Here is a 14,402-nt window from a genome sequence, read left to right as displayed (position 1 = left end):
TAGTACTGTACTGTCATATTTAAGGGGAAGCTATCATGTCTGGGGTTTTAATTATATTACAGTATTTCATTAAAGAGGATAAAGTCACTGAGAAAATGATTGATTATATTTAAGGGTTAAGATCTTACGATGTAGGAGTATGTCATCCTTATCATTTATATTTCTCTCTCTCTTATTTCATCTCTCAAGGAATTAGTTAAGTAAGTGAGAGTAATGTTTGCAAACATTTTGTTGAGTCTTAAAATTACCATTAATCAATTATCTAATAAAGGTAATTTCAGAAAGTTGTGTTTAGGAAGTCAAGAAGCCAGACTTCTGAATTGAGAGTATTTTATATTTGGAATAGTTAATTGTTCTAACATGTTTAGTCAGTGTTAATTTACAATCAATTGATTTACTGAATTATTCTTTATTCAGGCATCCCACAACAGACCTCCACAAGTACTCTGACTGTCAGCATTATAAACAACAATGACAAGAGCCCATACTTCACCCCGACCACCCAGCGGACACAGGTCAGCGCGCACACCTGCCTTCAGGCTCTTAATCTGCATATTTAAATTGTTAAAGCTATTTACTTTGTGAAATGTGTTAAACATTCTGGATGGTGTAATGTTCTGTTGTATGAGTACAAGTAGAACACATGTGTTGAAATAGTAAGTGTTTTTGGACAGTGTGTATACAAGTGTATACCACCTGATGTATGTTTGCACTGGCCATGCACACATGGAAGTGGGTGCACTGTGCCATGGGTACTCTAGGCAGGACCAAAGAGCCAAAGCTCAACCCCCTGCAAGCACATTTAGGTGAGTACTCTTTCTGCCTGGAATATGTTCAGTGAAAGTTTGTTGAATGGTTTTAATACTCAAAATGGTATGAAGCTTCTTTTATAAAATGCAAAATATGCTACAACCAGCTCATTTATAACATTAAGAGTATCTTTAAAGGTTTCTGAGCAAGGCCTCCTCGATTGCTCTTTGAGTTAGGGCCTGGGTCACCCCAGGACACAACCTTCATGTCCAGCTCTCATTGACCAGGGTCCCATGGTGACAAAGCACTTTCAGATTGGCCTTTGCCGGTTCTTTGCCCAGTGACAAGAAACCTAAATTCATGTCAGAATTACATTCCCTGTATACTGAGAGAATTATAACTCCATATATATATATATTAGAAATTATAGCATCTTCTACCATACTGTGATAATAACTACAGAATTACTGTATAAGGTTAACTTTTTGATGTGAACATTTTGGAACAAATCTTTTTCAAAATAGAAACTTGAATTCAGGGGATATTAAAGTACTATTGACGGGAATTATACAGATACTACAGCTGCAGTAATATTTCTGTCTCTGACTAGGTTTCAGAAGATATACAAGCGGGGACAACATTCTACAAGTTGTCGGCACAAGATCCTGATGTGGAGGGCGAGGGAGCCCTCGTGTTTGGAGTGGAGTTACCAGTGTCTGCAGTAGACAGTGATGGACGTCCTGTAGAGGGACCTCGGAGGGATGCCTTAGCAGTGAGTTGTCTCTTCATTTTTCTTTTCCTAATCTTTTATATACAATATATATACATTATGTGTGTGTGTGTGCATGTATAATTTAATAATGTTTTAATTTTGTCAGATTTTAAATTTTTGCTGTTTAGCTGTTTAATTACTTTGGTGAATGCCATTTTGTTGATTTATATACAGTGTTATGACAGTTTTAAGTTGCAACTTCATCATAAGGAATAGGAAGGGTCCTTTCCTAATTCCTAAATTTGTCAGTTATGAAGAGTATTGTTGCAGATTTTAATGTTAATTATTTGGATTGGGGCAATGCTAGTAAATGTTCATGTCTGAAGATATACACCCGTGTGTTTCATAGCTTAAATTATTATTATGCACACTGTATAATGTATTTAAACATTCTTGCTGAAAAGATAACTAATCTATTAGCTGGCAGGTGTTTTCTACTTCCTCTCATTGCAGTGTAATTTTAGAACACATATTGTGATCTTGTCTGAAACAGGAAGTGTTTGTAGTTGACCCCATCACTGGTAGCGTGACTGTGACAAGGGACCTGGACAGGGCTATGGCTACGGAAGTCTCTTTGGCGGTCACCGTCACAGATGTGTCTGCAACACCACCACAGGTTAATTTTTTATATGTTAATATATAAGGAGATGAACTTAGCCTTGTATCATGACAAAAGTCAATGCCTTATATTTCCATTTCTCCACCACTGAAATTAAAAGTTTATTTTAATAATTGTCTCTTCTATAGATTGGTCATGGTAGCCTTGTCATCACTATTGTTGATGTAAATGACTTCCCACCAGTATTCCCTCCCCCATGGAGTCCAGAGAGCCCAGTGATCCATGTAAAAGTTGCAGAGGAGCTGCCACGAGGCTCCCTCTTGACCACCATCACTGCTTCTGATGTCGACTCAAACATAGGTAATAAACATTGATAACAGAGATGAGGGTAATGAAGGCTCCATCATGAATTAAAACAAGGAAATGATGTCAGTAGAAATAAATGCAGAGGTCAAATGGGAACATTAATACAGTACACTGTTTCTGAAAGAGTTAATGCAGGCAAGATTATAGTTTGCACTTCATAATATATATCACAGGCAAAAATGTAACTTGTTTGTCATTGGGTGTTTTATACAGTACAGTATACAAATGATGAGTCAAAATAATGTGGCTGAAAAATGTTGACCAAACACACACTAGGAATTTAAGAGACGACGACATTTTGGTCCGTCCTGGACCATTATCAAGTCGATAGTTATCAAGATTATCGACTTGATAATGGGTCCAGAATGGACCGAAATGTCGTCGTCTCTTCAATTTCTAGTGTGTGGTTTGGTCAACAGTACAGTATATTCATAATAATTAGGAAAATAATAATTAACATTTTAAATATAATTACAACGGCTTGAAATGTAATAAAGGTATCTAATAATTTCACTAGATAATAGCTTATTTATATATTTTATAAGCATATGTTTATAAGCAGGTGTATGCCTAGTTGAGTTGACGGCTCCAGCCAATGTGCCTTGACTCTTTGCTATAAACTGGCTTGTGTGATGGATGGCTCCATGACCCTGTACTGTATAGTATCATGACTGCATAGTATCATGTAGACTTTTATCTCTCTATATCCCTTGACACTCAAATGAGTGTCAAGTTTCTATTTGTTACTTCGTCGTGGTCTTCGCTCTTTTCTGTTTTTTTCATTGTTTCATGTCTGAAAACCTCAAACTGATGGGTTCTGTCTCTTTATGTAAATCATCTACATGTATCAAGAACTGTTTTACTTGTTGCTTAAGAAGTTTTATTTGTTAGGAAGTTGCACATGTTGCTTCTCTAAATCACAATGTCCTTAGCCTCATTGTAATTCTGCTTTCTCTTCATCATGTAATTCTTTATTCATTGTATTATTTTCCTGGATTCTTCAGCCTGTTTTTTCTGTTTTATAAAATAGCCATCTTTCCTGTTACACTATTTTCCTGTAACACTTCCTTTCCTCTTGCACTTTCTTTCCTGTTGGCTGCCAGGAGGCCTGAGTAACAGGGCTCCAGGCAGTCAAGACATATGGAGTGCTCTATTCCTTCTCTTTACTGTTATTTCTTCATCATTCTGTCATAAAATTGTATTTATATAGTGAGAGAGAATTTAGATTCTCCAAACCCGTGCTAGTTTCTTGATAAGGTCTTTGCCATGAAAGAGCTTTGTTTCTTTTCTTAGCATCTTGTTCTCCTTGCAAGGTAAACATGATGGGGATACCAGTCTGAAATTTTAAAAATTATGTCTGTCTCCTCTTTATATTGATTCTGTTTTGGCAGTTTTGCAGCTGTCTGGTCTTTTCTCCTGCTTTCATTGACATGTCATAGATCTTTATTAGGGTTTTATTTAAGATTTCAGCTCCTTTGGTGAGATCTCAGGTTTTCATTTCGTTTGCAGTGTTCATTGTTACAGGTTAGTAGGAAACCCAATGGTACAGTATCAGTGTGCTCACTAACATTTACATACCTTAGGTTTTTTAATGACAATTTTAATTTGCAGCTTGTATAAAAAGAAAAAGGTACAATTACCGTGATAGCAAAATTCTAATTAATTTGCGTGATTCAAATATTAATTATATCTCCTTATAGCAAATAGGTATGAACTTTGATTTCTAAAATTGTGTACATCCTCAACAGGTGGCTATTCACTGGAAGAACCATCTGAGCACTTTGCACTGGACAACGCCACAGGGGTGGTGACAGTAAAGGCCAGATTGGATTACGAGACACAGCCCGAGCTTCGTTTTGTTGTGGTGGCACAGGACACCGGTGTTCCTACTTTATCTGCCTCCACTACCGTCATTGTTCAGGTATGTTTTCTATGTTTGTAAGAGCTAAATATTGGAGTGAATGAGTTTTTTCAAGGAAATGTATGAATCAAAGTGTTAATTGTAGGCATATTTCTGTATAGTAAGCACAGGTTAACATGTTAATTATTAATTACTGTACCTTAATAGCAGGTACAGTAATGTTGGAAAATTCAGTTTTTGTGCTAAAGCTACGGAACTTGTTTTGTTTGTATTTATATCACGATTTTTTATGTTAGATGTTTAAATGCTGTGTGCATGAAAAGTTCTCATTGTTCAGAATGCTTATTGTACAAGTATAAACAGGAAAGTATATTTTAAGATTATGCTAAAGTTTCATAAAGATAAATGTTATGTAGTGTAAAGTGTTAGACAGTATTAATTTCTGGGGAGGTTTTTATTGATAGTGGTTAAAGTATAGAAATACAAAGTATAAAATAGATGATTACAATTAGAGTGAGCCAAATGCTGAAGGAATTAAAACTTTGTCAGTTGATTCATTGTCTATATTTTATGGATCCATGCTTATGATAGTTTGATTGTTCATAGCTGGAGAACATCAATGATGAAGAACCAGTGTTCAGTTCCCCAGTGTATGATGCCCAAGTGCCCGAGAACTCCCCACCGGGCACTCTTGTCATCAATGTCACCGCCCATGACGCCGATGAAGGGCAGTTTGGAGTTGTCACGTATTCTCTTGCCGGTTAGTCTTCAGAAAATATTTTCAACTATTATTAAAGCATTGAATAAAATATGTACTATACTGATTCCTGGGCTAATGCTCCCTTGGGTGTTTCTACAAGCTAGGAGTCTGTGTAGGAATGCACTCACACATTTCACCTGCTGTAATGCATGTCATGTCACACATGTGATGTAATGCACTCACACATTTCACCTGCTGTAATGCATGTCATGTCACACATGTGATGTAATGTACGTCATGCAATGCATGTCATGTAATGCACGTCATGCAATGCATGTCATGTAATGCACGTCATGCAATGCACATCATGTAATGCATGCATGTCAGCTCTAATGATATGTTCACCCACCATGACATTTCAAAGAGAACAGTCACATAACTTGGAAAGATATACACTGGTGAGTGTAGCCTGAGCCACCATTGAGAAACAGCTCACTGTCATGCAAAATAATTAATATTGAACTCGACACACACTAAATGATGATGTAATCAAACAATGTAAGTTATTACACACAGAAATCACAATAACGTGATGCATCAAATGAACAAATCCACAAGAGCCGTGACGAGTATTCGAGTGCATGGGGGAGTTATGCCAGGTTTGTGTCTCGGAGAGGCTGCGGGATCCAGTAAGTTCAGTAGAACTTCGGTTTCAACTCTTTTACCATGTTGTAGCTCAGTCGATTAAGGCAGCGTCTGGGATGCTCCCGGACGCAGGTTCGAATCCTCGTCACGGCCCTTGTGGATTTGTTCAATATAAGTTATTGCTCTGCCAACTACTGACACCATTTTGATCTTTAAAACATTGTAAACATGCATTTGCAATAATTATTTTTATTTAAAACTAGTATTTGTGACCAAAGCTACAGAATCTAAAGTACAGTATATAAACTCATCATACATATTCAGATTAATAGTAACTCACATCTGCTAATGTCCTGTATGCTAATAAAATAATAAATTATAAATGTAAGTATGTGACCATGTGTATTATTTTAGAGTAGGCTATAAGTATTTGTAGTTATATATCTGTTAATTATAAACTCAAGTTCATATTTCATTGTATATATATAGTATTATTAATACCAAGTTAATAACTTGACTTTATTACATAACCACTTTTGTTCACTCCCTTTCCCTTGCCTACAGGTGACCACCATGAATACTTTGCCATTGATGCCAATGGGGTTGTGTCGGTAAGAGACGGTGCCCTCTTGGACCGAGAAAGTTTGGACTCGGTGGTGCTGCGAGTAGTCGCAACAGATGATGCTCCAGAGAATTACCGACGCCAGTCATCTGTCCCGGTTAGTGTAGAATCTTGATGAACCTTTTCATAGGTTATTTAAAGTCTATCATATATAGTAAATACTTGCATTAATCCAGCCAAATGAAAAATCGGATGCAATTGAAAATTGTTGGTAAATTTGGTGTCTGATGAAACAGATTTGGTGTCTGGACAATAAAGATATTCCTGCTAATCTAGTTTTGTGATTTTGGATTCGAGCCTGGCCTCTGGCTGGGCACAGGGAGTAGATAAACTACTGAAACCCTCTCCAGGTATGGTCCAGAAATGATAAGTATGAAGAATTTCAGCAGTTACATTTTTTGGGGGGAACCCATTGTGGCTATACAGTGCTAAACTACTAGGTGCTATCAGTCACAGAGTTCTTTCAGGCCTACTGGGACCACGAGCCAGAACCTGGGCTCCTCTGAAGAGGCAGAGAGAGCAGTGGCACTATGTTCAAATTGTCAGTGAATTTTACTCACGGTGATATGAAAGAGGTGATATGATTACCACTTACAAAATATTAACAGAAATCAACCAAATTGACAAAGGAATTCCTGAAACCAGCAACTTCACGAACAAGAGGACACAGATTCAGTTAAGAAAACAAAGGTGTTGAAAAAATATTAGAAAATTTTCTTTTGCAAACAGAGTGGTAGATGGTTGAAACAAACTAAATGAGAAGGTGGTGGAGGGCAAAACCGTCAGTAGTTTCAGAGCATTATAGAGGGAAATGTGGGAAGACGAAACACCATGAGCGTAGCTCTCATCCAGTAACTAGGGTAATTACTAGCTATGTGATTCTAAAAGCAATGCTTTCTTGGATTCAACTTAATCTAAGGATGCAGTATGTCTATTAACTGATGTATTTTACAATATTACAATATGTATTTTATTATATTAAATTTCTACTGACATATACCAGATTTCTTATCATATGATGATAAACCGTATCATCACAATTGACTTGAGAATGGTCCAGAACGGACCGAAACGTCGTCGTTCCTTCTCTTTCTAGTGTGTGGCCTGGTCAGCATACTTCAGCCACGTTATTGTGACTCTTTGCCTACATACCATATCTCTTTCTTTTCCAGCTTCACATCACCATCTCTGATGTAAACGACCATGGCCCTACCTTCAGCCAGGGGTCGTACTCTGCCAGTGTTGTTGAGAACCTTCCTTTAGACCCACCAGCTCCTATTGTCCAGGTCACTGCTCATGATGCTGATGAAGGGATTAATGCTCTAGTCAAATACTTCATCACCAAGGGTAATGACCAAGGTCAGTACAAACTTGCATATTGTGTTAACCTTTGTGTCATGTGTTTTGTTTATCTAAGTTTAGATTTATTATGTGGTCATTATGTGGTAACAACATAATAACCAATTTCTCTCTTTTCTCTCTAAATTTCTCGCTCCAGCAGTGCCCAATGACCATATGCATTTTCTTGACATGTGTGATATTTTTCTCCTATGCTGAGAAACCTTTGAATCTAGCACCTTACTACTATGCTAGTCCTTGTTATGCTTCTGTAAATTTTGTGACAGACTGCAGTCTCAAAGTTTTGACCATTTATTTTTTTCAGTGTTACAGTATTATAATTCCATGACTTGTAATATTTAAATTACAGGATCATTCTGGCTGGATCCAGAGACAGGGATTCTATATCCAGCTCGGTCTCTTCTGGCCACTCCCAGCAACTATAACCTCACCATAGTGGCAAAGGACCTTAACGGCACAGGTAATGATTGTCATGTATTTGTAGGTAATGCATTACAATACACACAGAAATCACAATAGCGTGATGCATCAAATGAACAAATCCACAAGGGCATGTCGTAGCTCAGTCGATTAAGGCAGTGTCTGGGATGCTCCTGGACGTAGGTTTGAATCCTCATCACAGCCCTTGTGGATTTGTTCATGCATTACAGTAATATAGCAGTCCATCATAATGAGTCTTTACAAGATCTTCATCAATTATTTGATAACTTATTGTGTTGATTTGTTAATTAGATGGGTTGAAGCATGAAGTTAAACATTTATAGCCATGTTCACTTCCATGTAATTCTTCCTTTTCTTGTTCCTGTCGTTGCCTTCCTGTTATGGTGCAGATTTCTTCTGGTCTTCTGTCCCCTTTTCCCATCTTCATTACCTTGGACTTGTTGCGGTTGAACCAGACCCCAGAGTGGGATCCCTCCCACTCTGATTTCTCTCTGACTATGACTGTTTCCTTTCTCTCAGGTAGCTGGAGAAATTACTGACCTAGGGAATATGTAAAGATCCTTTACTGCTAGAATCCACTCTATAAAACATCTAAATTATTGGGACCAATTAAAATGTTTAAATCTGTATTTTTTAGAGTTCAGGCAAAAAGAGATGTCTCATAATTTACAACTGGAAAATATTAAGAGGGACAGGTTCCAAATCTGCACATGGAAATAACCTCACATGAGATCAGGAAGCATGGGCAGGATGTGTAAAATAACCCCATTGAATAGTAGAGGTGCAATAGATACACTGAGAGAACTCTATCAACATCAAAGGCCCAAAAAGTTTCAGCACACTTCCTCTACACATAAGGGACATAACTGGCTGGACTCCACAGTGTTCAATAGAGAATGTGATAAACACCTCTAAAGGATACCTGATTGGCCAGGCTATGATTCATGTCATGCTGCAAGCAGTTGCTTCTAAGAGCCTGGTTGACCAGACCACCAACCAGGAGGCCTGGTCAGAGACTGGGCCGCGGGGACGTTGATCCTTAGAATTATCACAAGATTCATACTCCCATACCCAATTTAACAATTTATATATAGTATAAAACATTAATTTATTACACAGAAAATACAATGAATAGTTGTAAATATGTATAAACCATAGCAAGTAAAAGTTCTTTAATCCATAATTATGTGTACTGTATTATCAAAATAAAATTAATTTGTGGTTCTGTATGTAAGATATGAAATTACTTTGTAATTCTACATGTAAAATATTAAATTTGTAACGTTCTTTCTCTCCTTTCATCCTGAAAGGTGAATTCAGTGACGAGACTGTAGTGGAGATCACAGTCTTGCCCCAGAATCAACACAAACCAAAATTTCTCTCTCCAGCGGTGCCCAACGCCACTGTGCCAGTCCAGGAGGTAAGTCCACATGTGAGCCAAGTCCAGGCTGTAGATTATCATTACATGTTGACCATACCACACACTAGAAAGTGAAGGGACAATGAATTCCCAAAAATATTTAACATTCATAATATCAAATCCTGCTCTCTTACTGTTATTAATTTTATAGAATTGGAGTTCAGCCACGCAGGAAGTAGTAACGGTTGAGGCCGAGGATAAAGACTCTGGGGCAAATGGGGAGGTACGTTATCACTTGCGTGTGGGGGAAGAGAACATTCAGGACACACCAGAGTTCCACTTGGACCCCATCACTGGAGTGCTCACCACTAAACTGGTACTCGACAGAGAGAAGCAGCATAAGTATGAGGTGAGACATTATTTGCATCATCATATTTATTTATTTATTTATATACAAGAAGGTACATTTTGTTTATTATTGATTTGTAGCATATGAAACAAAGTTAAAATTTTAATATGATGATATGCATATAATTGTAATAAATGAAGGACAAATTTGGATGATATATATGCTGTAGATTGATATGATGCATCATGAGCATGTGATAAATACATTATATCATGCTAAAGTGTATATATCTATCTAACAACTCTTATAAGGAAAATTTGTATATACAACATTCTCTTAAATGAGCTACATTACATGTATACTAGTTGTCTTTTCTAGGATTTTTCATGCTTAATTTAGTGAGTGCATTTTGTGACAGTTGGTGCTCGTGGCCAAGGACCAAGGCTCGCCCATCTCTTACGAGACTCTGCGCTTCCTGACAGTACTGGTGGAAGATGTTAACGACAATCGTCCAGTTTTTCCTAAGAACAACATACCTCAAGCTTATCGTTTTAGTGTAATTGAAAACACTGCTAAACACACATTTATTGGTATGTAATAAGGAAAATAGTGGTGAATATATTTTGATGTAAATATGCTTGAAAGTATGTTTGAAGCTTATTACTATAATAGTGTACACATTATTTTGTAACAAAATAGCAAAGAAATCAAGGGAGTTATAATGTGAATGTGCTCTTTCAGTTACTTCAGGGTGTTTATAATTTCTCCATCGAAGTAAAGTAGAACAACTTGCAACTTTTCTGCTTACATAGTATTTTGGTAGAAATCTAATTGTTAATATTAGTGAACCAAAAACCCATTAAATATTAGGTTTTATGTACATGTACATCTTTAGATTATAAATATATTAATACAGCGAGGAATTTAGTGCTTTAGAAACGAGTTAAATATATAGAAAAGCTTACCAGTACTGTATTTATGAGACACCTCACTGATTAACCTTCTGATACAGGTCAACTTGTGGCTGAAGATCCTGATGCAGGAATCAATGCCAAGATTTTCTATTACTTGGTTTCTGGCAATGCCCACGAGAGCTTTTATCTGGACAAACTTCACGGTAAAGTTTACACTAATGCTGTTCTCGACCGCGAGCAGAGGTCTTCTTACACTCTTGTGGTCAAAGCCACTAATGATCCTAACTTTATGTTAGACCCTGACCAAGAGGTTGTATATGATGAAAATGATCCAACATTGGCCATCATCACTATCAACATTGAAGATGAAAATGATACGCCGCCACGATTTATTCATGAAGCTTACTATGCAGGTTAGTTACAGTTCAGCATTGTTCTGTGCTCCATGTCGGGTACATAATTCGGTGACATTATTGTGACGGGTGTGCTGTATTCTAGAAATTTGTATGTAATTTCTCTCCTGCAGGAGTGTCATATGAAGCTGAAGTTGATAGATTTGTGAGAATGGTGAAGGCTGTGGATGGGGATGCTGGCCTTAATGGAACTCTCACCTACTCCATCAGAGCATCCAATCTTTTCAGACCTGGTGAGTGCTTGCAAGTTGGGAAAATTAACTTTCAGCCCCTCCTCTTGTCTGTTCAGTATCTGGTACAACACTAAACTTTTCTTACGACTCTTATGTCTACTTTTAAAGAAGTACATTGATTAGCATGAACCACCTCTCCCTTCAATTTATTCCAAGATAGTACAGTGCTTCCTTACATCCGTCTGGTTCATTTGTTCTTCCACTTATCACCTTTTTGTTCTATTTCTCAAGTGCAACAGTCTGTCCTTTGCAGATAATTATCTGGACATTTTATGTTCCAGTTTTCAAATTCTCATGTCATGCAGGACATGTTTTTACTTTTCTATGTTAAGGACTGTACAGAAGCCAGAACATGTTGACAGTTACTTCTCACCATAGTGGAGCTTTTCATCTACATTATCTGAGAGGGACACTTGGATGATACTGCTATATGGTGGTGGTTGTTGTAAGAGTAGGGTCATACAGCACAGGGTCATGTGTATCACATCATTCCCATTAACCTGGAAAAAACACTTAAGCCCAGAGGCTATATATTGCCAGTCGGCAGGAAAACAAAATTCTGTGCCTTATGATAGATAAATGCACTGAAGGATAGGTGCTTGGTGACACACACAGGCATCGCCCGGGAAGGTGAGAGCCAGTACCCACTCCACACACACTGCTAACTGGAAGACTGTCTATTGAAACCCAATGACAGACAACAAAGAGCCAGGTGTCCAGTGGGTGGCTGAATAAAGTCAAAGCTAAATGGCTAAAACATGAGTGTCCCTATAATATCGGAACTTAAATGAGCAAAATTCACTGATGTCTTCCAGTGACCTTGAACAGAGTAGTAGCCAGCTGCCCACTACATGGACACCAGTTGATTGACAGTTGAGAGGCAAGACCAAAGAACCGAAGTTCAACCCCCGCAAGCATAACTAGGTGAGTACTGTACATCCAGGGAGCATACCAAGAGATCACCAAGACCCACCAACTCCAGGCACCTCTCGGTCAAGTTGGCACCAGACACCAACATGCCTCAAGAACCACCCAGAAAACTGACAGAAAAAAACTAACCTGTATTGACTTCCCTGTGAGTCCAGGCATCAAAAACCAGGCTGTTGAAGAGGAATGCCAGGCAGCAGTATCATGATCTAAAAGGGTAATAAATGTGGTCTATTAGCTGGTGGACCCCCAGGTGGAGCAGGTGTCAAAACCAAAGGTTTTTGACACTTGAATGTTCCTGTTCCTTCCCGAGTGCACCCTTTTTTTCTGGGTATCAAGAAGAAATTATTAAAAAAAGAACTCTAATAGGGAATGAGATACTGCCATCTGGTGGTAGCTGGGTAGTTGACCAGGCCCAATGAGTAGTGAGCCCATCTTTGGGGCATTTGTGATGCCAAGGGAGGCTTGATAAAGATGTTAAGATTTTGTTTTGACCTTTCTGGAGGTCTAGATTGAGTGTACTTCAGTGTTCTCTAATACCAGTACCCTGTATTACCCTCCAAGCTCAATTTGAAATGTTAAGAGTGGTGCCTATGTCACATTGTCACTGAGGATGCCAATGACCCCTGACCATATAATACAGTGAACCTTACCATAGAGAGAGCACCCAAGTGATCTGCTCAGAAAGTAGTTTTCCATATACACACAAAACCTTTATTTTATCAATCATACCAATGTGTTTAATTATGAGACTACTAGCTTTTTCCCCTTATTCATCCTAAGAACTCTACAGTGGAGTAAATGAATTATTTGTATGCTGTTGACAGCTAGAAATTATAGTTATCTCTGCATATTTCAGGAGAAACCAGGGCTATTGGATCTATTATCCCGTCGCCTTTCAATGTCACTCAAGACGGCAAGCTCACCACAGCCTCTCTCATGTCGCAATATCGGCGTCACCGTTTCCTTCTCCAGTTACAAGCCAAGGAAGAAGCACCACCCTACCGCATTGCCATGTGCACTGTCAACGTAAGTGTCAATGATCATTATTTGCCTTTCTATTAGTTGTAATCAGGGATCATAATTATCTTATTTTCCACGTTCATGGGGTGGGGAGGCAACAGCCCACTTGATCATTCACCACATCATGCACACTATTTAGCTTCGTGGAGAAACTCCATCTATGCTTCAACAAATTAGGCGTAGCTTCACAAGAGTAGCTGTACAGTGCTCCTTGTGAGATATTCTTTATAGTACTAACGCAATTGCTTCCTCGCAATTTTTTCTATTGTCTTTTCTTCCTCTTGAGACTTGCATTAAGGAGCTTAGAAATAAAGTTTTCTGTATAAAGGCATTTCTGGGGGGGGAGCCCCTTGCACGTGGTTTCCTGAAGCTACACACTTGAGATGGTTCCCACCTGCCATTTGACATCAGCCGTGGAGTTCTATAGGCCTACCAAGGATCAGAACCAGACTTTCCTCACAGAGGTGCAGGGAGTGGTAACATTTCCCCACCTCACTAGGGAAGGCATCCACAAAATCAGCGCATCTAAACAAATCACTGCTGGGTTAAAAAAGACAAAGCCTTGAAACCCACTTACTGAACTTCCTTAACTACTGTATGAGCTTGTTTATCTGAAGCCGGTTCAACTGGATATTATGGGTTATCCAGCCAAAATAGTCTGGATAATTTTCTGCCTAACTTTGCTATATCTGGACAGAAATCCAGATAACCGGTAATTTGGCTGGATAACAAAGAATGACATCGGGAGACCTATGCTTACCAGAAAGCCAAAGGTCTTCAATCAGTGAAGCCTCAAAAGATAGTCAAAACTGATCTTACCAAGCTCATGTAGAGTAGTTTATGTTGTGCTGTGGTAGGTTAATAAATGATCATGAGTATAAAATAAAGAAATATATTGCCTAATACTGTATTATAACAAATATTAATTATTAAAAATTGCATATACAGGCTGTACAATGTCCCTGTTAAAATAGGGGATTTGCTTTCACCTGAATGAGAGCAGTGAAAGCAGTGATTTAACAGTCATCGTAGCAAAGTGGTAACATACTCGCCTGGCGCTTCGTGAGCGCTTTGGCCTGGGTTTGTATCCTGGCTGGGGAGGATTTAC

At 38.3% G+C, this 14,402-nt stretch overlaps 1 protein-coding gene across 1 annotated transcript in view; it reads left to right on the top strand.

The window, feature by feature from the left end:
• Positions 1-14,402, top strand: part of Cad87A (cadherin 87A) — a 72,209-nt gene that overhangs the window by 45,134 nt on the left and 12,673 nt on the right. Inside the window, exons 17-31 of the mRNA XM_069317143.1 lie at positions 418-515; positions 1,361-1,522; positions 2,016-2,138; positions 2,270-2,441; positions 4,196-4,368; positions 4,915-5,068; positions 6,218-6,372; positions 7,448-7,634; positions 7,984-8,094; positions 9,386-9,495; positions 9,647-9,844; positions 10,203-10,374; positions 10,797-11,111; positions 11,225-11,344; positions 13,131-13,300. Of these exons, the coding sequence (XP_069173244.1) occupies positions 418-515; positions 1,361-1,522; positions 2,016-2,138; positions 2,270-2,441; positions 4,196-4,368; positions 4,915-5,068; positions 6,218-6,372; positions 7,448-7,634; positions 7,984-8,094; positions 9,386-9,495; positions 9,647-9,844; positions 10,203-10,374; positions 10,797-11,111; positions 11,225-11,344; positions 13,131-13,300 (2,420 nt within the window). The remainder of the gene's footprint in view (positions 1-417; positions 516-1,360; positions 1,523-2,015; positions 2,139-2,269; positions 2,442-4,195; positions 4,369-4,914; positions 5,069-6,217; positions 6,373-7,447; positions 7,635-7,983; positions 8,095-9,385; positions 9,496-9,646; positions 9,845-10,202; positions 10,375-10,796; positions 11,112-11,224; positions 11,345-13,130; positions 13,301-14,402) is intronic.

Source organism: Procambarus clarkii, chromosome 86 (genome assembly GCF_040958095.1).
Source record: "Procambarus clarkii isolate CNS0578487 chromosome 86, FALCON_Pclarkii_2.0, whole genome shotgun sequence".
Lineage (NCBI taxonomy): Eukaryota > Metazoa > Arthropoda > Malacostraca > Decapoda > Cambaridae > Procambarus > Procambarus clarkii.
This window is presented reverse-complemented; position numbering and strand designations above follow the sequence as displayed.